Genomic DNA, 22,978 nt, shown 5'->3' on the forward strand with positions numbered 1-22,978 from the left:
TATTAAGCCTATACTAATTCCATACCCAAGTAGACTGAAAAAATTATTGGAAAAGCAATGCTGTGAAACATTTATTCAACTTACAGGAGAATAAAATGACAGTACATGCTCGTAATTTTTCGTTCTCGATGTAATAAGCTGACGACGCTACAAATGTGCGTACAGTACAGTGTATAGTAAATGTTTACAATTTCACGAAAGTACATACCACATAGTATAATGATCGGTTTGTTTAATTCATGCTCAGTGTTCATGGTCTTGTTTTCTCTTTTGAAGGACCTTCTAAAACACGTGATAATAGATGATCGATGTAAAATTATATATGTACATATATATGCATATATATATACGTTTCATATATATATTTTCTTTGCTACAAAGACATATCACAACAATAAATGTTTCAATATCTTTCATTATAAAATCTGTCTCTTACTAGATTAATGTTGGCGAGTATTCGTACACACGGTACATAGCACCCCTCTTCTTGAACAAAAGGGAGAAACCCTCGCGTAACTTGATGTTACAATATATAATATATAATATTCTCATTATATTCTTAATAAGCTCACTTTGTCCGATTATCTGCTTCTCTCTTTGGGTAAACGTAAAATATATATATATATATTACATATCTCATTGATATAGAAGTTAATCGTTTATTTGGATTTAGCCTTTATAAGTTCATAGAACGTTACAGCTTGGACAAACTGTACGATTTCATCTGCCAGTCTGTCTACGAGCTTATTGGGTCCAAGCTTGGATCGCAGGTTTTACATGACCTTCATCACCAAGCACACAGGGCTTGATCTCAATTGTCAAAATCTCCAAATAGGATTCAAGAGGCACTGTGTTGACTACGTTGATGAATAGACCCTTCACAAAAGATCGTTTAGCTGTGGAACTTGCTTCCAAGATAGTCTAGAATGTAGGACCTGATTCCAGGAAAATAAAGAGAGGTACAGGGGGGATAAGGTATGAAAATTTACATTTCCGTTAATGGACGCTAAACACGCTGTGTCCGTGGCATCGTTCAAACAGGATAGTGCTGAGTTTAAGCAAAGTAATAGAAATAAGTCTATGACGTTAACTTTGAAACAGGCAGCTCTGACAATACATGAAATATTAGCTAATTTCTTTAGACTCTGAAGATCTTCGTTAATGGTGTCAAACAAGAACTAAACATGAGAGACAGACTTTTAGTTACTATTAATAAAAACGCTCAAGGTGAACGAAGACTTTGGATAAAAGTTTTGTTAACGTGGTAAAGCAGCTTACGGTTGTATACCCGATAGAACAGAGATTGTTGTGAAATATACAACTGGAGGCGTGCCTAGTGAGTATGTATGAGTAGAATAAACACAGTGATTTGGAATTAGCCGATACTATCAGAGAATCGGTAGTACTATCAGAAATGAGAAGATGAGCCTAGGTTTGAAACACCTAACACAGTACTGACCAGCACTTCCACCAGTTTTTGAAACTGCCCTTCATGATAATCAATGATATATATTTCTATATTAATTATTCCTCGTACTGACATATAATATAATCTCTCTCTGTCATTGTCATATACACCTATTTAGTATATCGATAACCATCAACGCAATCACATGATATTGTATTATTTGTATTAATTATCAACAAAAATATTCAATTATTAAACAACATACGAAATATATGTATATATATATATATATTATTACTTAAAAATATAATAGAAACGACGTCAAACAACAAGATGATCCATTTTTTCATAATGAAATCAAGTCAAGAGGGGAAGAAAGAGAACAGAAGAATGCATCTATGAACCGTAGGACTCAAGTATGACCGTTTCAGGGTACAGGGAAACTTAAGTTTTTCTTTATCGCTACACTCAATTCCGTGGCTCCACTTAGAGTTGAGTGGGGTCAGTACGTTGTCGATTACTAAGAGACACAGTAACGCGACTCATTCTCTGTGAGAAAAATAAAAGGGAAGTACCAATTCTGAGATACATTTACAAAGGGGTACGGGGAAGAAAGGCACCTGGATTCGCAAGAGGCGTCGATAAAGATAAATAAAATGAATTATCACATTGGACAACTCGTAGAAAAAGGAAGAATAAAGGAGGAGAAACCCTAATTGTCGCGCTCTCGTGCGCCCGTCTTACTTAACAATGATAATAGTTTCGTCGATTCGATTACAAAGGTGGTGACAAACTTCGTCCATTCTTTCATCGTACAAAAGCGGATTTGTTTTGTTTTTTGTTTTTATCACATACAAAGTCTGAAACGACAATGTGGCACAGATATATAGAACTTGTACCGAGCCGAATGGACAACTACGTTATCCGATTGGCTGGGATTAGTCACTCGTTCCGTATTCGAAGGATCTCGAATACCGTATAGAAAATTCCATGTTCAAAGACAAGAATACAACAACACTACATAAGAAAACCGTTCTGCGGATCGAAACAACTCGGATTGATGTAGCTCAGAAGATCGTGATCCGACATCGACGTCAGTTCCTGCGGTAGCATGCCGTCCTCCTGTTTTCTGATGGTGGTCCCGGCAGCGTTTCCCGTGGCGTTCGTTATGGGCGGGTTCACATTTTGTCTGCTGGGCGTGACAGGCATGGCAACCGGCGGCGACTTACTTGTAACTTGTTCGACGATGTTGTTTTGGCTGGAAGGGGATTTGGGCAGGATCCCTTCCATGGCACAGTTCATCAGTTGGGCACTTTGAGTGGCAACGCTATTCAGGATATTCTTGGTCGCGATGATGGCGTGCGCGGTGGTCGTGGTGATGGGTATAGATCTATCGTTAACGATGGTGTTGATGATGTCCTGAGTAGCGTTGGTGATTACGTTATTAATCGCCTGTTCAGCGGCGGTGGTCAGTCTCTGCTGAGACGGTTCTTGAGCTGCTCCACTGGCAAGAGCGGAGCTAGCTTCAGCGACAAAGCCAGCCGGTTGGTTCAGCATGGAACCGATGTCCTGTTGAACTGCCTGCTGCATCGCCTGGGCAGCCTGTGCCTGTTGCACCGCCTGTTGAACAGCTTGAACCTGTTGTACCACTTCCTGCGTCGCCTGCTGAACCGCCTGCTGAACCACTTCCTGAGTAGCCTGCTGTACAGCCTGCTGGACCGCTGGCACAGCCTGAACCTGCTGAACAGCTTGCACTTGTTGCACAGCCTGCTGGACAACTTGTGCGTGTTGCACCACGTGTTGAACGACCTGCTGTTGCGCTTGCTGCACCGCCTGCACCGCTTGCTGCTGCGCCTGGGCGACTACTTGCTCGACTTGTTGTTGCGCCTGTGCCACAACTTGTTCCACCTGTTGCACTTGCTGCATCGCTACAACATCCGGCTGAATCAGACCTTGGATCTGGGGAATGTGATCAGCCGCTGCCGACATAGTCTCGTTCGTGACTTGCAATTGATTGTGGGCTGGTACGCTAGCGGAGGACGTACCGTTGGCTGACACTGGCTGCTCTTGCATCGACGGTAGCAACGCAGCGTTGATGCTGGTCAATAAGCTATCCCCGTTAGTCTGCTCTTGCACTGCTGGAGGCGAGACTGACGGGGCCCCGTTCGCCAGGGGTTGAACAGTCTGCGATGGCATCAGCGCTTCCAAGAGTACCGGCATCGGCGGGCTGGTTCTGGTCTGTTGGGAGCTCGGTATCGTTTCATGATCGTTTACAGTAACATTCATCAGATTGTTGTTGCTGGCGTTGACAGTTCGTAGCGGCGATACCAGCTGATGCGCCTCCGCGGCGGGGTTCACCAGATTGTCCAACTTGACCCCTTGATTGGACGTGGCTAGCATGTTGGAAGATTGTGTCTGTTGCGGTTGTCGACCCGAGGCGATTATGGAAGCACGTTGCTGCATGTTGGTCACATAATCGTTCTCCTGGCTCTCAACCTCCTTCGCGTTTGATTCGATGTGGTTCAGATACTTCTCCACGCTGTGGCCGCTCTGCGCAGGCAGAGGCTGCCCGTTAGAAGACACGGCGAAGTTCGAGAGGGCTGCGAACTCCGACTGATGATGTTTCATGCGAAGGTCTACGACTCCTCCGCCCTGGAGATTTCCGTTAGAACTGCCGTCTGTTGTCAACATTGTATTAGTGTCTTTGTTGATATGGTGGGGACTTAGGACTTTGACTTGAGACGTTTCGTGCATACCTCCGTAGCTGTTCTGGTGGGACGTCACCATCGACAGAGAGTGTTGGTTCCGCATCAAATCGACTACACCCAGGATATTCACCGCTTCTTGCACCGGCGAGCCGTTCGGCGCGACAGGCACGGATCTGATCATGTTGGACTGCGACGTTTCTATGGAGTTCTCGTTGACGAGCTGCTGCAGAGGGCTGGTCCCCGACGAGCCGTTCGCCGTCGGTGTAGGTATGCTTTGCATGCTGTTCTCGCTGATCATACTGTTCTCGCTGTTCTCGTCCAACACCTCCGTCTTCAAGTTATCTGGCAGGATCAACTGAAGGTTCGAGGACGATCGACGGTTCAGAAGCGTGTTCGCGACCATAGCCGGGGGTGGCATCATTACGTCCGGCGGTGAGTTCTGGCAACTGGGACTTTGCGACGCCCACATCATCACCGGCGTCACCTGCGACGAGGCTGTCACCGGCGGCGGACTCGGGTCATTTTTCAATGATTCGCTCGACTGAGACGACGGCTGCTGCGGCTGCATCGTGGACAAGAAATTCGGCGTTCCTGCCGTTGCTTGGCTGATCAGAGCTGGAACAACGTAATTTTATATAGAGGAAGCTGGGACAAGGTGAGATTATTTCAAAACAGTTCTATTCTGAACGATACCAATAGTTACAATCAATTTATTTGACTACACACGTCAGGAGACTTAGGATCAGTTGAATCGACGGCCGAGCTAATCAAGCTAATCAGCTAGAAACTGAGAAGATAAATGACGACTTTTATACTTTCAGTCAAAAATGGACCTGGACACCGCCGCACAGTACGCCAGAATCCGTAAAAAGCTGGATTAGCTTCAGTCTAAGCAAATCTTGAAGCAATGCATCAAGAGGCTCGAACATGACTATTATTTATTTAACAACTGAGAGCAGATATAAGAAGTTCGCGTCCATTTCAGTCTATTTCTATTGACTTAGTTTCAATCTGTATCATGACATGGACAGTTTTTAATTAATTCCATCTATTTTACAGAAGCGGCCCAGTGTGCGCCATCCAGGAATCAATTGTGGGATTCGGGATTAAAAATCTACTCACTGTTAGCTGCTACACCTGTCGTGAGGGGCACCGTCGTGGGGGATGTCGCGAGGCTGGTGTCTCCGTTCGCTGTAGACAGAGGCGGCGTTAGTGGTTCGACCTTGCCCACCGATGGCTCCGGTGGCGTGGACGTGGCGGTGTAGAGGAAGGTATGGGGTTCGCTGGTCTTTCCAGAAGACACCGCGTACAGTTTTACACTGACTGTTTCCGACGGCGCTAGGTCCTGTCGTCTGTAGGCAGGCACGACGCAAACAAGGTGCGTCTGCTGCAGAAACTCCTTGTCGGGCAGGACCGCGCACTCCCAGTGCTGCTCCATGCTACTCGATAGATCGTCGTTGTCTAGTTGGAACACCACGCGAGTATCCTTGAGGAAGTTCTTCCCTAGGATAAAGAGCTCCAGCCCGCCGGTGCAGGGACATGAGGTGAGGGACTTCTTGCAGATCTCTGGGATGCCGGGCGGTTGAGCTGAAACGGACCAGATCGGTTGGAAGACACTTGATAGAACAAAGCGTGAAATATCTACTAAATCACCCATGCTCGTACGCTTTTCAGACACACAGTCTCAGTCTCACAATTGATGGTACATACACACACATTAAAGACGCAGGCTCCCCAATGACCATTGGGATTCGCACGAGTATCACGATACGTACTGCAGACTATCGGCTGCGAGCAGACTTGCAAAGTCTCCGAGGTGCCGTCGGGGTGCGTGATCGTCGTGCGGAAGACCATGCGACAGCGGGTCGACTTCTTCTTGCTGCGACCTTGACGGATGCTGGCCTCCTGGGGGAATCTGTGCTCCACGTCTACGTTTCGCTCTTTCAGAATCCCGACGCAGTCGCAGGTGACCATCATGTCCTTCGTGGGGTCCATGTCAACCTCGATCACTATCGTTCCATCGATTTTACGCTCGACGCAGGGCGTCGAATTCTTGCCGCTGACGCGGCAGGCTTGGTAGAACATGTGCGGCGCGACCCGACCGAGGTCCGTGCCGATGAAAACCTGAAGAGTCGCCGGTTTATCGTAACCGACCAGACGCACGATCGGGAATCCGTTTCCGGTCCGGTCCTTCACCGCTCCTCTCGAACCCTCCGTTTGGTAGCGAGCCCGGTGCTGTTGCTCCGGCTGGCAGATGATCTGCAGTTGCACTTTTCCGTCTGACGAAGCGCTGCCTGCACATTGCACAAAATGAATTTCATTAAAATACTGTGCTTTCGCATCGAACCTTTCTAGTGGCTCGTGAGATCGGCCCTGTAACGAGCATACATACAAAATACATACAAACAATAAATTCATTGATAACCGTATACTTTTCGGTCACTTTAGTCGCTGGTGAGTTGGGTCCTATGCCGAGCATATAGAGAAGCGGAACACCTAATCGTAACATCTCGCGAGGCAACAGAAGTCGCGCATGTCGGACTGGTTTTAAGAAATTTGAGAACTGTTGGAGTTTAATTTGTCAACCGAACGATTCTCTGACATCGATATCCATTTAAATGCAATTGATGGCGGCCTAGTTTATGCCACCGTCGCTATCGCGATAGCATTAGATTAAAGAGAGAAATAAGCTGAAGAAATGAAGGGAATATCGATGCTTTACTCTTCAAGTTAGATACTGTTCGTTGTTGAATGGGACCAATTAAATGTTCTCCGACCTAAATTAGATATCGCGCTCGATATCATGGGAATGATATCGATGAAGTAGAATAGTCTTCGAGGGACCGTGATAACGTATCTTCATGGTAAAACCGACGAGGTGAACAATTTCGCCGGAAACGGATTTATCTCTCGGCTGGCGTTACAATATACATGCGAAAATACCAGCGCGGAGAAGTCGCGCGGCGAGCCGAAGGTTATCAGTTCGCATGATCCTGCGAGCAGTCAGTTAAAATCTGTCGCCTCGATCCGGATGCAAACAAGCGAGAATCTCCATGTAAATTCCTCGATGCCGGTATATCTAACGACGCAATACCTCTTTACGTGAAATGTTACGAACGAACGACGTGTTGGGTTGTCACGTATGATTGTCCGATTTTTCACGGTAACGTTAAACAAACACGACTTATTTTTAAAAACAAGTATTTCAGACAATACGCGTACATTAACCCTTAGCGGTCGATTTGCGACTCTAAGGCGCCACTAAAAATTGCTTTTTATTAACCCATTTGCATCATAAGGAAATATGAAAAGAAGGCTTTTATCACCAAACTTTTTGTTTTTATTATATTTAAGTACAAAAATGACTACGAGTAAAAGAAGTTCATATTTCAGCATTATAAGAAAAAATAAATTAAGCGTATATATACGCTAATGATGCAAATGGGTTAAAGATATTTTCTACATTATTAAATTTGTTTACACTTCATCAATTACTCGCAAAAAAATCATAGCGGAAGGAGATTCTCTAAGCCGGAAGAAATGTTTGGCCTTCGGGTTAAAGTAGTTCCGAGTGCAAACGGTTAACTGGAAAACGGATCGTGAACTCATATGTGGCTGGTACAGCGCGTTATTAATTTAAAAAAAATGCTAGAAACCCTTTTCGACAAAGGCCGTACATTGAAGCATCAACGAAGGTGGTTATTAGCAAACATATTCATAGTAGCACACGTGCAGGACTGAGAGGCGAGGGTGAGTGGATCTTTGTAAACAGGGTGGTTTATAAAATGCTAGGGTACCAGAACAACACCTTCGTCCATGCAAGGATCAACTTGACCGAATCCTTTTTGCCAGGAAGATACGTTGACGCATCAACGAAGGTGGTTTGCAAACATGTTCATGGTACGACACGCACACAATTGAGACGCGGAGACGGTAAAAATGCTAGGGTACCAGAACGACACCTTCGTCCATGCAAGGATCACCTTGACCGGATCCTTTTTGCCAGGAAGATGCGTTGACGCATCAACGAAGGTGGTTAGCAAACATGTTCATGGTACGACACGCACACAATTGAGAGGCGGAGACGGTAAAAATGCTAGGGTACCAGAGCAACACCTTCATCCATGCTAGGATCAATTTAACCGAATCCTTTTTGCCAGGAAGATACGTTGGCGCATCAACGAAGGTGTTTAGCAAACATGTTCATAGTACGACACGTACACAACTGAGAAGTGAGGGTGAGTGGACCTTGGTGAGCAGGGGGCGTCCTCTTGGCGAGTACTCCCATGGCGGGTCTGTTTCTGGGTACGTCGACGGCTCGTCCGGAACCGGTCCCGTTCCTGTTGGTGGAGATGGTGGCCAATCCTATGGCCCCGTTCGCGGTGGTCCTGTTCCCAGACTTGGCCTCCGGGCTGGTGGCGTGGGCCACCTCGGGGAACGCGAAATTCGCGTCCTCGGACTCGAGCTTGATGTCCATCTTCCTCCTCTTTGAGTCCTCCTCGCCGGCGCCGTTCCAAGCCTGTTAAGCAACACCAGAGGAGATTGATAGCGTGTAGCGTTCGTGCGCGCGCGTGCATGCCGGTTGGTGGTTGCCGGCTTAATTTAACGAATCAGAACACCCGTCGTCGTCGGCCGGGTTCAACTACCGTTAGAGACCGGTCGTCGGTGCCGTCGACGTCGACGTCGACGACGACGGCGGCGGCGGCGGCGGCGGCAAATCAACAACGGGCACGACAAGTGATCGCATTAGAATACACACTTGCACATGCACGCACGCCACAATGGCGTAACCTAACCGGGGATGGAAGCTTCTGGGGCTTCGGGAACGCTCTCTTGGGAAACGTTTTCGGGGATGGAGGCTCGACCCCGTTTACTGCGCGTCCATTCGAGAAAATCGAGCTACATCCTCGATCCAGACCCGATGGACGACGATGGGCGTTTTTTTCAGGGTTTGCGCGTAACGAGAACCGGGAGATCGTGAGTTAGGGTGATGCTATCGGGGAACCGTTCGATTGGCCAACCTCCTCTTCGCGATTCGTGTGTGAGATGTTAGTGGATTGCGGATCTTTATTTTTCATATTCAATTTCACGGAAACCAAAATAGAGGAAACATCTCTTTCACGGACCAATCGATTCTCTGTGATAAAAATGAAGTATTACCAACTTTTGTTGGCGTAAAAAATTTATTCCTGCTACAAATGCATTGATTGTTGGACACTAGTGGTCGGCACTGTTCTTGTGCTCACAAACGATTTTCAATTGGGAAAATGGGTGATGCGGGCTAATTGTGCTTATATGTTATCGGGTAAGTCGACCAAGCGAGAGTTTTCCTTTAGGTGTTGGTTCGTTCGCTGAAGAGTCCACATAGCTAATTTTGTGGAATGTCGAGAAGTGCGGGGACACATTCCCAAGAAGCGAACTCGAAAATCGCGACCGATGCGTCGAAAGTGGCGACTGCTAACGCGACCATTTGTCGCAGAGCTCGAGCCAACGAACAGCCGGCAGAGGAACACGAGAATACTTTGGGCCAACACCAAGTATTTAAATAGCTCCCGAATTACCGTCGATGTATCGCCGATACAGCGGGTATCGATTGTTAAAATGCCATTCAGACTGCATAATACGTGCTCGTTCGATCGGTGAGTTATTCGCGTGTCCGAGGTATTACGCAACGGGAGCGAATTTATCGGTGCACGCATCGATATCGATCGAACCCCGCGATAAAAAGTAATTTCTTCGCGCAAACACCGCGCTCCCAATAGTTTCGATGCTCTTTCGGTTGGTCGACGCGAGTTTCGAGTATTAAAAAACGATATGGAGATGGGCAGAACGGAGCGGCGATTTACTTTTCACTGGGAACGGGTTGTCGAGATGGCCGACGTTGAGAAACGAACAGGTAGATTCAGTAGGAGTGACAATAGCTCGAGATAACGCGAAGGATGCAGTGTCACAACGATGAAGAGGTTGATAACACTTTCGTCGCGTCTGCGAGCGTCGTCAGTGACGATAACTGACGATCACTGACGTTTACAAGTAAATCGTGGTCGGGATAGTCGTTGCACCAATTTATTTCACGCTTTTCATTTCCTCAGTCTTTGCGAGAGGAAGAAGAAAATTTGGAAAGATGAAGGGGAAGGTTACAGAGAATATTTATTAACTATTCTCTTCGTTAGGTTCTTGGTGGATATGGTAATTAATTAGTAGACTGCGGATTGTATGCATTCATGGCAAGATTGAGTAGGTCAAATTTTTAATTGTAGGAAGACTAACAAATTTTGAAGACGTCGATATATTATTTGTCGACCATTGTAATGACTAGACTGCGGATTTGATACATTTATGACAAAAATGGATTGGTCAAATACAAAACTGAAACATTAGTAGAATTGATTGATGTTGGCAAATTATTCTGATCTTTCTAAAATTATTAGAAGAGGAAATACACTTTTATTCACATTCTGCTTCCGACAATTGACTGGGACAATTTTTATTTTGCATAAAGATCCGCAGTCTAGTAATGACTGAGGGAGGAAATGACATTCTATTTACTTTCTATTACTTGCAATCGATGCAAAAAATAAATAAATATCCGCAGTCAAAAATTTCGGACGTTTAAATGAAACGAACTTGTATAAGAACGTTTAGATAAAATAAAGTTGGGACTTTTAGATGAGACAAAGTTGAGCAAGGACGTTGCACAAATTCTATGTCTAGTGAGAGGCTGATAATACTTGGAGGTTGCAATCTTTTTCAGTGAACTGTGCACAGAGTGGTGAAGAGAGAATACAGCGAGAAGAGAGGTCTGGGATCGATTAAGATTTACGAACGTTTGCAGTGGTGAGATGTTGCTGACGTTCCTCGAAGCCAAGCCCGGAATCGTTCGAGTTATCGCAAACGTCCTGTGCCGAGCTGGCTCTTGGCACGTGGTCATCCGAGTTTCGTAAGGATCCCAAGGGTATTCTGGGCGGCTGCTGCTGTTGCTGTTGCTGCTGACGCTGCTGATGGCTGATCCTCCGGCTGGCGGAGTGCGCGCGGTTGCTCGACGTGACGGTGCTCCTTTGAACCGATCCTGTCACCGACGATGATCTACCGCCTGCATTGTTACCTGGAACAACAACATTTCGACCATGATCAGTCTATCGATCTTCCTGCACGAGACAAATTCACCCCACCAATCGCGGCAGAAATTAAATACAAATTTAATTTTCTTGGACCTCGCGGAAATTTAACTCGTCTAGTTGCTAATCGACAGGAGAACGGTCTAAGAATAATTAGTACTGGCATTGGTAATTAATTCGATGAAGCCGAAAGAGTTCTCGCGATCATTACCTTTTAAATGGAGAGCATGGCGATACTTGTATATCCAATAGAAAGAAAACTTGAGGAGGAATTGCCATAATTGCCGTTTGAGGATTTAAGTAACTGAATACACTAGCCTTTAGTCTTTTGTATAAATTTTGACACAAATTCGAAGAGGTTCTGAACCGAGTCAATCGAAATGTTCATCTTTCTATAGATTCGGAATGATTCAAGCTGTTACATACTCTGTCACGATGATCGCATAATCCCCCCCCCCCCCCCGAAATCCCGTCGAAGTAGGCTGCGTTAATGGCCCTAACAAGGGGGCGCCCAATACAAATCGGTGGACCACCAGGACCATTCACGGGGTCAAGTGATCCCAACAAACAATAGTTCAGAACGCGGTTCGATGTTATTTGCAACGGAGAACAACAGGGCACGAAGAAGTTAATTGGGACAATGGCTCGTCCCTTGCCGAAGTTCAAGGCTAATGGGAAGAAAGAATCTCGCGTTGGTCATTTTATAAATATCAAATTTAATGGTTCAGATATCTGCGCTCAGAAGCAAACGAAGTCGCGAAGACCGAGAATGGCACGATTTCGAATTAAAGAACGCCTCGTTAGTAGCTCCTGATTCGGGGTTGATAGTGAGCGTCCAGAGAAAAGCAGTGCATCCAATGTTAAAATTTCGTTCGTGAATTCTTGAATCGCGGATCAATTGTACATCAAAGATTGATTCGCATTCGAACGAATAACAGAATTCGAACAATGGCGCGTCTCGAGTCGAAGTGCAAGGCCGTAGCGGGTCCCGAAACATTTCGCGTAACCGCGAATCGGGGGGCCGTGGGTCATCAGGGTAGAACTCGTAGATATCGTGTACATCCGGTTGCTGCCGAGAAGGAAGTTTAGCGGCCGTCACGAGGGAATCGGGGAACGATCGGTAACGTCAAAACAAGGTGGTCGATTTTCGCCGTTCGTTTGAGATTTTCTCCGGCCTCGCGGCGAGGAAAATCCATTCAAGTAACCGGAGCTCAGCGTCGCGAGCGATTTTTAGTCGGCCGCTCGTGATTTTCGTTTTTCCGCCGGGTATATCGAGCGGTCGAGAGATCGGACCGTACAAAGTCCGATCGACGATCGACGATCCCCGCGCAGCCGGTATAAAAAGCGGCCGGTTTATCACGGCGGCGATTAACGAGGCGCCAAACGGACAAATGGAGCGGACACAGCACGGACCTCCTCGTTTCCACGGTTTTTTTTTTCACTGCACTGATGCCTAGACGAAAATGAAATGAGGATTGTCCAAGTCCATAAAAAGGAACTGAGGATTAATGAAAATGTATCTTCCCATTTGATCGTCTTAAAAATCATGTAACAATATCCTTAAATTCTTCCAGCCTTTTGTTGTATTTAACCGATTGCATACAATCAGTATCTATGATCACCATATCGACGAGACAATGCTGATGCAGTGATCAAACTTTTTTGTTTCCAATTATTTCTGTATGATATAATAATGTCTTACTCGTGAAACTTTGTTGATTACAACGAGACCAAGCACAATATAATTAAGCGCCTGTTCCATTGTCTATTCTGTGTTCGTTCCGCTTCGGGATCGGTGCGAATGGTATGCGAAAAACCAGAAGCGTTTTCTGCCGTATTTTTGCAAGAAGAACGATGTTTTTAAAACGTCGCGGTTTATTGACTCTTCCTGAAATTCTCGGTAGAGCCTTGCACGTGAACATTTTAGAAGTCGACGGTTAAACTGATTTCTCAATACACGGGTTCACCTGGAACGCTTTCAGGTGTGCCTTGCGAATTAGTGTTGCACCGAATGCATTTCGGTGCTCGGACTCGGGGGAAACTCGGCCGGGACGACCTCCGAATTAACAGGCCGCCGATAACCATAATTTTCGAGTTCGCGTATCGATTACATAATCCGACACTGCCTGCGCTTTTGTCTTCGGGAGACATTTATAATTAGACTGGAAATTTTATGCGTTTACGACAAAAATAAGCGGCTGCATCGTCGAACAATGCAGGGACTAAAGGAATTGAATAACAAGACGTCAATTGCAAATTATTTCGGAGAATAATACATTTCTGTTTGGTCCCTGTGAACTGCAATCGACAGAAACCATTTTTATTTCGATGAGTGTCAGAGCTTGGTCTTTTGAAACTCCGATTTCCCTTTTGAAGACAAGAAGAAATTACAAATCGCACAGCCATAAGAACGCAGTTCTGCTAAATTGTTTATAAGATGCGCGGCGTATGCAGCTCGACGAAATTGGACAAACCGATACACAAGGATGCAGAGAAGCCGTCAAACTTTTTCTTACAGCTTCGCCGGGAAACAGAGTCCCCGGTTTCTTTTTCGTTGCGGCTTGTATCTCTGAAAAGGGCTGAATAGAGACAACACCGTCGGAATGTCGCACCTGGCGACGTGAAAAAATTCATCTGCCGGCGGGGTAATTAAATTCTGCGTCAGCGATCGAGGACAGAAAGAAGCGGGATAACGAGACGAGGTAACCACGAGGTGACGACAGACGAGGTCGGAAACGATGAAGATCGTCGCAAACATGGGTCGTTGACATCGTCCCGTGATTTTCCTCGACGATCACATAGATGCACCCTGCACGTGTGTGCACCAGCCCATTACGTCGGCCTGCCCAACCCCCTATTGCTCGCGCAGCGAGGGGCGAAGGGGCTGAAACTCTCCCCCCTTCCCTCCTCCCACGCACCACCAGTTGCATTCACGATTGCAACTTCAACCCCACGCAATTATCCCATCCAGTAGTCGAGCTTCTATAGATAGATCGATATTGCTCTCTCTCTCTCTCTCTCTCTCTCTCTCTCTCTCTCTTTCGTCCCTCCCCGCTCTCCTTCTCACTTTCATCCCCTCTTCCACATTCGTTCTTCCATCGTGCACCGTGCGATCATTTCGCGTTACTATATTCCAGCTTCTGCATTTTACATTGCGCGCCGCGAATTCCTCCGCAATAACCTTCCGCTTATTTTCCAACCCCCCGCGGACCAGCACTTTTAAATTGGCAAAAAAAAATATTTTCCTCGGAAAGCAGAATGCCAATTCGTCTGCTGTCTCGATCTATTGTTTGCTTGCGAGTTCAACGCGTTCACTGCCAAATTACAGTACCGAGGTAGTCCGACTAAATAAACGGTAATTTATACAATTTATCGGCGGTTATTTCTTCAATACCATTGAATTCTCCCGAATATTCTGTAGCAAAAATTCATTTCTCCAGCAAATTGCAAAATATGATCGTAAAAATATCTTCCTCGGAGAGCAGAATGCCGATTCGTTTGCTGTCTCGATCAATTGTTTGCTTGCAAGTTTAACGCGTTCACTGCCAAATTACAGTGCCGAGGTAGTCCGACTAAATAAACGGTAATTTATGCAATTTATCGGCGGTTATTTCGTCAATACAATTGAATTCTTCCGAATATTCTGTAGCAAAAATCCATTTCTCCAGCAAATTGCAAAATATGATCGTAGAAATATCTTTCTTAAAAAGCAGACTACCAATTGTCTATTATTTCAATCAATTATTTGCTTGCAACCTTGAGGACTGGATGGGTCAGCCTAATGCTGCCGATGCGAAGAGTTGATTTATCGAGAGTGGGCTGAAAAGTGTGGTCGTTTTTCCTTTTCCAGAGAAAAATGTAGATTCACGAGAAATCTGGAGGAATGAAATTTGCAAGACGGTAAGTCTCTGCTCAAAAAAATTCGCGAAACAACATTCGTTGTTTTTCAAATGTTCGACGACTGCCGAAGTATTGACGCAACGTATATCCGCCGGATTAGTCTGAAAATACGTCCGTATATTTCTCATTGAACGCGCGCAATCGATCCACGTGTCCACAGCGTCGAATCAGTGATTCATTGATTTAGTATCAAAGTCTGACAATTATCTTTATCGAATCTGAAAAGAAACGGGTAATTTCAAAACAGAAGCTTTATTTTTAGCAGCCCGGAAACGAATATTCCGCGAATTGGGATTGATAATGGCCGCGAGAGATCGAATTACCAGCCTTCTGCGATGAGCGAACGAGTTCCTAACAATGTCGGACACGTTTCTAGGGATGCACAGCGAAATTAGACGAGGGACACATGGTTCGTATCGTTTGCAAGAATAACAACCCTTAGCGAGAACACTGCGTACAAAAGGAGACGGAGACAGAGACGTTGGAAACCAGCCTCGAGGGAATCGAGAGGACGCGACGCCAGACGGTGAGGTACGAAACGTCGCCGACAATAAAGATAATGAGCACGAGATAATGATCGGCTCAAAGAATCGCGACGGCGCGCTGCTGTCGAAATAAATTCCGCTGGAGCCGCTGCTAACCGGGTGGCGACGAATCATTCTACCCCCTCTTACCTTCTGTTCACAGTGCCTTACCAACCCTTCAGATACTTGAAAACATTGTTCACTATTTTCGCGATACTCTTCATTTTTCTGGAATTCATTAACAAATTAAAGTGACCACATTAAACGCTCTTTTTTCTTCGTAGGCTAGAAATTTCTTTTACAACCCCTTGTTCTAAAGTTTCTCTTACGGGTATAACGATTAAAATTTCCTTGTTTATAAATTTTGTTTACAATTTCCGCCCTATATTGCAAGAGTGGAGTGAACGTAGATTAATTTTTAAATGTCGGTCTGATTGTTTCATAAAATTGTATCGGAAAGAGTTTAAAGAAATAATACGAATTCTATATAATTTTTCTATTGCTGCCTGGTACGTAGATCGATCGTTTGAGAGTGTTTTATTGTTTTTTAAAGGGTTCGAGGCGTTTGATAAATTGTGCTCGCGGGTGGTATTCGAAAGGGCTGATATTTTGAAAACTTGGGAGACTTGGTGTTGTCAAGCGAAAGAATTTTTGCCGCGGACGGTAAGAGAGCTCTTTGTCCTTTCTTCTGGAATTAGGGCCTCCCTCGGTCTCGCCTACGCCGTGTATTTACGTCTCCACGGTTCGTCCTCGAACTGGTGGAAGCTCCGTGCATTTGCGAGTGTACTCCCGATAACAGGATCGATAAACATCGTTACTATTACACTGTAAACAGAGCGTCGAGCCGCGCGCTAACTACGACGCCTCTCGAGTCTCAAGGATATTGTTACCTGCGCCGCCGATCGATTCCCTCGATCCTTATCGCGTACGATCGGCGCCGGAAGTAAGGCACGCTGCCAGGCTTTCTCTTCTTTTGCTATCACCAAGAAATTGTCAATGCCGCTGTTCATTCCATGCGAAACTAATCCAAAACCTAATAGAACGATTCGTCTCGCCTGGAATGCTAGAACAAGGGTTGGAAGTTTAGGGGTGGAAATTTTCAATCGTATTCTTCCTACAATCTGGTCGAAGAGCTAATAATTTATGAAAAAGAGCAATATTAACTAATCCTAAACACAAGAAAACGGTTTATCATGCAGACAATGCTAGAAGAATGGTTGAAGGTCTAGGGGTGGAAATTTTCAATCGTCACATTCTGCCTACAATCTAGTCGAAGAGTTAATTTATGGAAAAGAGCAATATTAACTACTCCAAAACACAAGAAACCGGTTTTTCACGCAGAGAATTCTAGAACAAGGGTTGAAAGTTTAGGGGTGGAAATTTTCAATCGTCACATTCTGCCTACAATCTACTCGAAGAGTTAATTTATGGAAAAGAGCAATATTAACTACTCCAAAACACAAGAAACCGGTTTTTCACGCAGAGAATTCTAGAACAAGGGTTGAAAGATTAGGGGTGGAAATTTTCAATCGCGATATTCCGTCCATCTTCTGCTCGAAAAGTTAGTAAGATATCAAAGAAAAGGAAGAACAATTCAAAACGCGATGGAACCGTGTTTTTCTCGAGAATACCAGGATAAGGGTTGAAGCTATGGGGTGGAACTTTTCAAGCACGATATTTTCTCTAGCTTCCGCTTGAAAACGAATGTTTCCAGGCTGCCAGAACATTATGGACACGCGCACGGTGCCCATCATTACTCAACCTCCATAGTTAAATGAAAAAAACAACATTCAGCTGATAGTACATCGTTTTCTATCTACTCGCGATACCTAACGAGAGATTTATAGTTCTGAGTGGTCTCTGAACTGACGGAGTCTTATCTGGTTCGGCTCCGATGATCATTAGAGATCAGTTGCTATTGGGCCGACGAATGCTCAGCACTTTTCGTTGCTTCACCGACAGAATTCAAAGGGCTGAGCATCCCGTGGAACGTCGAGACTCCGGGGCCAGTCGAGAACGACTGCTTATCGAGCCTAACTTCGCTGATTAGATGGCAACAGAACCTTTGACCCAGCAGAGACCTCTATGTTCTACTATCTGAATCAAAATTTAAATGCTAGACGATCTTCGAGGTCGAGAAGGTTCTGAGTAAGTACCGAACTAAAAACATTTCATTCTCAATCTGGCCAAATTTCACTAGACACCCTAAACTAGGTTCTTACACACTCCGAAGAAGAAGAAGAAAATTCGTAAAATAAAATTCTGTACATTCTGCACCCCTACTGTATCTACGATCTAAACAAAAATGTAACGATCTATGTACTGAGCAAGGTTTTAGAGGAATACTCGATGAACCATAAGTTATCTGCAGTTTATTTGAACTGCACTAGATGCAGCGGTATGCGCTACCACCGACGCTGAAGCAGAAGAGAATAAAAGTTATCACATCGCTTGTACACCGGACGGCAGCGATGTTGTTTCTGGGCTCAGCTCGAGCTCACTTAGCCGACCTAATTCCAAGTCAAATAACTTACCATTAGGGTATTGCCTCACGCGCATCGGATCGAAAGATAAGGAGTCTCGTTAGCCTCCGTAGGTGTCCGAAATTCGGTATCTGCGTGGCGATAGGCAGGTCCCGGTAACGTAGCGCATCATTCTATCGTCTAGGCGAAAACGTCCTAACCCCTTACCATTACCACACAGTAGTTTCTTATCGTCGGCATTCCACTACTTTCACCGATGTCTTCGGAAACTCGATTTTACCGTGGCCAGTCGTTGCCGTCTCTGCCGACAGAACGTTGCCATCGGGACGCTGTCATTTTCCTTCGGGCGGCGAGCAACACTGACAGAAAATACCTCCTCGAGAAATTTTCGGTGAACGTCTCTCCCGGGACGAGAAACGACACGTTGACGGTCCGCCGACTTAATGACGATAGCCTTCCCCGGAGGCCGTGATAAGACCGTGAAATCCGCGGGGACACGTTTCCAGACAGCAGAGAAACAGGAGAGAAAAACGCGACTAGAAAGCGCGGACAGATAAACGTCGGTATCGCCGACACTCGAGGCATCGATAAGGGGTGGACGACAGTGATTTCGATAACGCGGACGCTTCTTCGGATTCAAATTTTAATACCGCCGACGAGCCATGCCTCGAATTCTACCGTACTGCCGCGAAAACTAAAAATGGAGATGTTAGAACGATTTTTTGAGCCTCTAAAGAATTGTCGAACAAGATTTCTCTATGCTTCATTTTGTTTGTTCGGCGTTGTTCGAATTTTTCGAACGAAAAGATTCGTAGAAAAATTTTTATCCTAGCAGAATGCGTTTGTCCGGTTCAAGAGTTAATAATTTGATAAAAGCGTTCCTTCTTTGCTAATACGCTTTTGAACCGCCATTTTGGAACACAGTCTCCTCTGATCGAAATAAAATTCTATTTTCTGCTGTGAATACTTAGCTGCCAGAATAAATGCGTGTACATACTAAATATTAACACATTCGCGACCGCTTATGTGAATTCACGTCATTTTAAATTCTATTCCTGATTGCCGCTGACGCGAATTCACGTTCTGCAATTTTTGTTTCTGAATGCGGCAACATTAGGCGCCTTATAATAAATTAATTAATCCTTGCTTTAGCGACACAAGTTTGCGGCAACCAGCTACAGAATTTCATTATTTTCGCCGGTACTCAGTATTAGAAACGGAAAAAATTCGCGAATGTGTGAATTTCCACTGTCGCTTAGAGAACGATCAATGATTCAGAAATTCTAATTGTTAAAGGTATGAAAGAAATCGTGCTGCAAGGAACGACGAAAAAAAGCTCACTACTTTCACAGAATCTTGGCAAACCAGAGAATGCAGGCAATCAATCTTCTCTGTCTCCCAGAGAATGACTAAAGAAAAGGAAATTCTAGTTGTCATAGTTGTGAAAGAAATCGTGTATGACATAATTAAGACTATTTTTACAGAATTTCAGCAGAGGATGTGGGTGTACAATCAGTTTCCTCTGTCTTAAAAAAATCGAAACCCTAACAAAATAGAGGATGCAAGCATACAATAAATGTAAACTTCTCAAAAGTCAATTTAATGTAAAATTTAGTGTAAATTTATCAAAAAAAGAAGCTCCATTTTGTAGGCATACAACAAAAATTTTCTGTCACAGAACGACTAAAGAAGAGGCAAAGCTGCGAGAGAAATGGCGCACGAAATAATTAAGAAGAAAAGTCCGATTCCCGCGGAATCCCGCGAAGCGGAGCATGATTATGGCCACCAAAGCCATAAGCCAGTGACAGTGTAGAAATCCGAGGAAAAAAGGAGCCTGCTCGACTTCGTGGAGCGGCAGCAGAAGAGATCTAGACGGATAAAAACCGGCGTCGAGTCTCTTCCCCGAGTTACGAAACCGTTGCGCCGTTTTTCCCGGGTTTTTGCCGAGATGCTAGACCCGAGATAGATTTCGCGTCGATTCAGGTATCGATATCGTTGCGTACACAATGTCGGACGATATTAACCGCGAGTTAAACGATCGATAATGATAACCTCCGACCTTGGCAACCGTGGATCATGGACGCCGGGTCTCGCGACGACCTCGAGAGCAAGCTCCCGGGAACGACAGAAGAGAAACGAACATTTCGGTAAATAAATATTAACTCGTTATCAGGAGAACTCGCTGTTATCGGGGCTGCTCTTCTGGCGAATCGGCAGCTGGTAGAATCATCCGGCGTACGGTAGCGGTTCTACCCAATCATTATCGGCGGTCTACGCACAGAAGTCGAGTGAATCAACACTCGGTTTTTAATCAGATCTATTACGCTCGCCGCCGAGTGTAGAATGCTCGTCGACGAACCGATTGTTGTTTACGTAACCGCGGTAGAAACAAACCGGCTGCGTGCCTCGTTATCGGCGATTCCGATTCGTTCGCTGTCGGGCAGACTCGTGCCGCCACGAAACCGAGTCTGATAAACCAGCGGAACGTCTCAGAATTTCGGAGAGACGTGAAATTTTTATTAAACTCATCGCCGGGCCTCGAAACAACCGACCAACCTACTTACACGGATTTTGAAAGGGACTTTGGGAATTTTCATATCTTCCATCTGTACCACCCTCCTGCTATCAGTAATCGTGGAGTATAGAATGAATACAGAATTGCTTTACTGGGAAATTCGGCTCTCGCTCGGAGGAAGTCGCTTCAAGGAAAGGGACCATTGCCCTTTGAGACCGAACGTTGTCGTATTCGTGAGATCAGGTACATGTATTCAATTCTCAAAGCTGCAAACAAACAATTTGACCCTCATTCTCTGTCTTTCCAATGTTTATTTCTTCCCATCAATGCTTTAAACGTTTGACGTTCTAACAATTCTATATTAAAATTAGGACTTTTTAGATTGTTTTAAAACCTGGAACAGTAAAATAATTAGTCGTGAATGTATCAGAAGAATGCTGTATATTTTCAATATTTTCAAAAATCCTCGTCTGCAAAGGGTCCACGAAGGTCCCTCAATCCACGCAGTAAATTCGTGTAACAAAGTGTCCAAGTCGATTGAGATCTGTGGAGATTTCTGGGGAACTGTTTGGATCGCGATTAGATCGCGAATCTCAGATTTCATTCAGGCGGATCCGATTGTTTGCGAACGGAGAAATGTTGCTATCCGGACGATCTCTCGGCAGTGTCTTTCATAAGTTGAGCAGAGCCGACTCGATGGAATCTCGCGGCACGGTAATGAACGCGCGCGCACGTGTTTCGAACATGTGCTGCCGACGCGCTCGCGCGAACCCGACGCGTGAACCGGCGCTCATTAATAATGCACATGTACACATAGTCGAGTAATATATACGGCTCGCTAGTACGCTCGGCTAACAGTACAGTTGATTCAACTGGCGACGCGACCGGATTCCGATTAGAGTAGAGAGCTGGCTTGAACGAGCCGTGATACTCACGGAAAGAGGGGGCACACGCTGAAACTGTACGCCATCTTTTGTCCCATTCATACGAAACCGTATGGAACCACGATGATCTTGTCTTCCCGGGACGTTTGCAGGAGCCGGGAACAATTGAACAATGAAAACATAGAGCGCTAACAGGGGAACATTAATTAGAAGCTGGGGAAATACTTGCTTCGGAGAGAGCACGTTGGAAGCGGACGCCATTTTGGTCCCTCTCGTGAAGAATGGTATGAGACGATGACGACATTGTATTCTTGAAAGTTTTGGAAGGATGAAAGGCGATTAGGCAATGTAAATATTGAGTACAAGAAAAACTGTTGGTGTTTGCGGAAAGAGGATGTTGAGGACTGGGACGCCATCTTTGTTCCCTTCATGAAGAAATTTTTGAGAAATTTGCGGGAACATTAACAATGAATATATAGAAAATATGTAAACAATAGACCAGTATTAAATAAAGTTATGTTGGGAATCAACAGCGTACAGAAGACGTAGAAAGAGGACGCCATCTTTGTTGCTTTCGCTCATAGCAATATAAAACGATGATGATGCTGTCTTAACAAGATGTTCGAAGGAATGAAGAAAAATTAGATAACAGAAGTATAGAAATATCAATAGAGAGGAATCGAAGTTGGTTCATACCGAAGCGGAGACTTCAATGCCTCTTGAGAAGATTGAGGTCATCTGGGAGAGCTGAAGTGGTTGTCGAGTTTGCAATAGAAATTGATTTAAAAGTTTGCTTGCAGCGAGACATGGCACTTGCAACGAACACATGAATAAATGAACTGCAAACCATGCGATAGAAAGTTAACAATTTACCTCTTCGGAAGCTAAACGAAATTCCTCCTGCATCTTTATTTCGCCATTAACCAACTTATTAAGCGCCAATAAATCTTTTTTAACAAAGACGAACGTATGAGATTGATTTTCAAAATGGAGTACAGGGTCTCAATAAATGTTTGCGATACGATTACACACCGTGTACAGTCTCAAAGTTGTTCGAGACTGGTTTTGGTGAATTGATCGCAACACGAAGCGTGCACAGAGTGTCTTTGTGGAAGACGGTCACGATCCTAAGCGATCTCGCGAAGAATGCGAGCAATGCGTGAGAAGCCCATCTGCGGCGATTCATCATGCTCAGTTTCCCCCCGCAAAACAGTAGCTCACCTACATTCCCGGAAGCGTTTAACCATCGGACAAGATCACGGAAACGCAGAAACTCGGGCGATCGTGTTTTCCATATCGGCTGCTCAAATGCATCTGTTTCCGTGGTTTGCACTATGTTACGCTTAGGCACGTGAAAAAAAAAAATTACTAATTTTCAAGTGCTTCTCGGAACGACTTCACGGTCGCATAATTGCATTCTTGATATCGATCAGGCGGT

At 45.1% G+C, this 22,978-nt stretch overlaps 1 protein-coding gene across 4 annotated transcripts in view; it reads right to left on the reverse strand.

The window, feature by feature from the left end:
- Nucleotides 1-58: 58 nt before the first annotated feature.
- Nfat (nuclear factor of activated T cells 3) overlaps nt 59-22,978 on the reverse strand; it is a 57,723-nt gene continuing 34,803 nt past the window's right edge. For 2 of the 4 annotated variants that reach the window (XM_076792422.1, XM_076792420.1), the window contains exons 2-6: nt 10,944-11,221; nt 8,338-8,635; nt 5,892-6,410; nt 5,239-5,703; nt 59-4,731 (exon numbers count right to left, since the gene is read on the reverse strand). In XM_076792422.1, the coding sequence (XP_076648537.1) occupies nt 2,426-4,731; nt 5,239-5,703; nt 5,892-6,410; nt 8,338-8,635; nt 10,944-11,221 (3,866 nt within the window). In that variant the 3' untranslated portion in view covers nt 59-2,425. The remainder of the gene's footprint in view (nt 4,732-5,238; nt 5,704-5,891; nt 6,411-8,337; nt 8,636-10,943; nt 11,222-22,978) is intronic. The other 2 variants (XM_076792423.1, XM_076792421.1) reach the window with 2 other exon arrangements.

The sequence above is a fragment of the Halictus rubicundus genome, chromosome 8 (assembly GCF_050948215.1).
Source record: "Halictus rubicundus isolate RS-2024b chromosome 8, iyHalRubi1_principal, whole genome shotgun sequence".
Classification (NCBI taxonomy): Eukaryota; Metazoa; Arthropoda; class Insecta; order Hymenoptera; family Halictidae; genus Halictus; species Halictus rubicundus.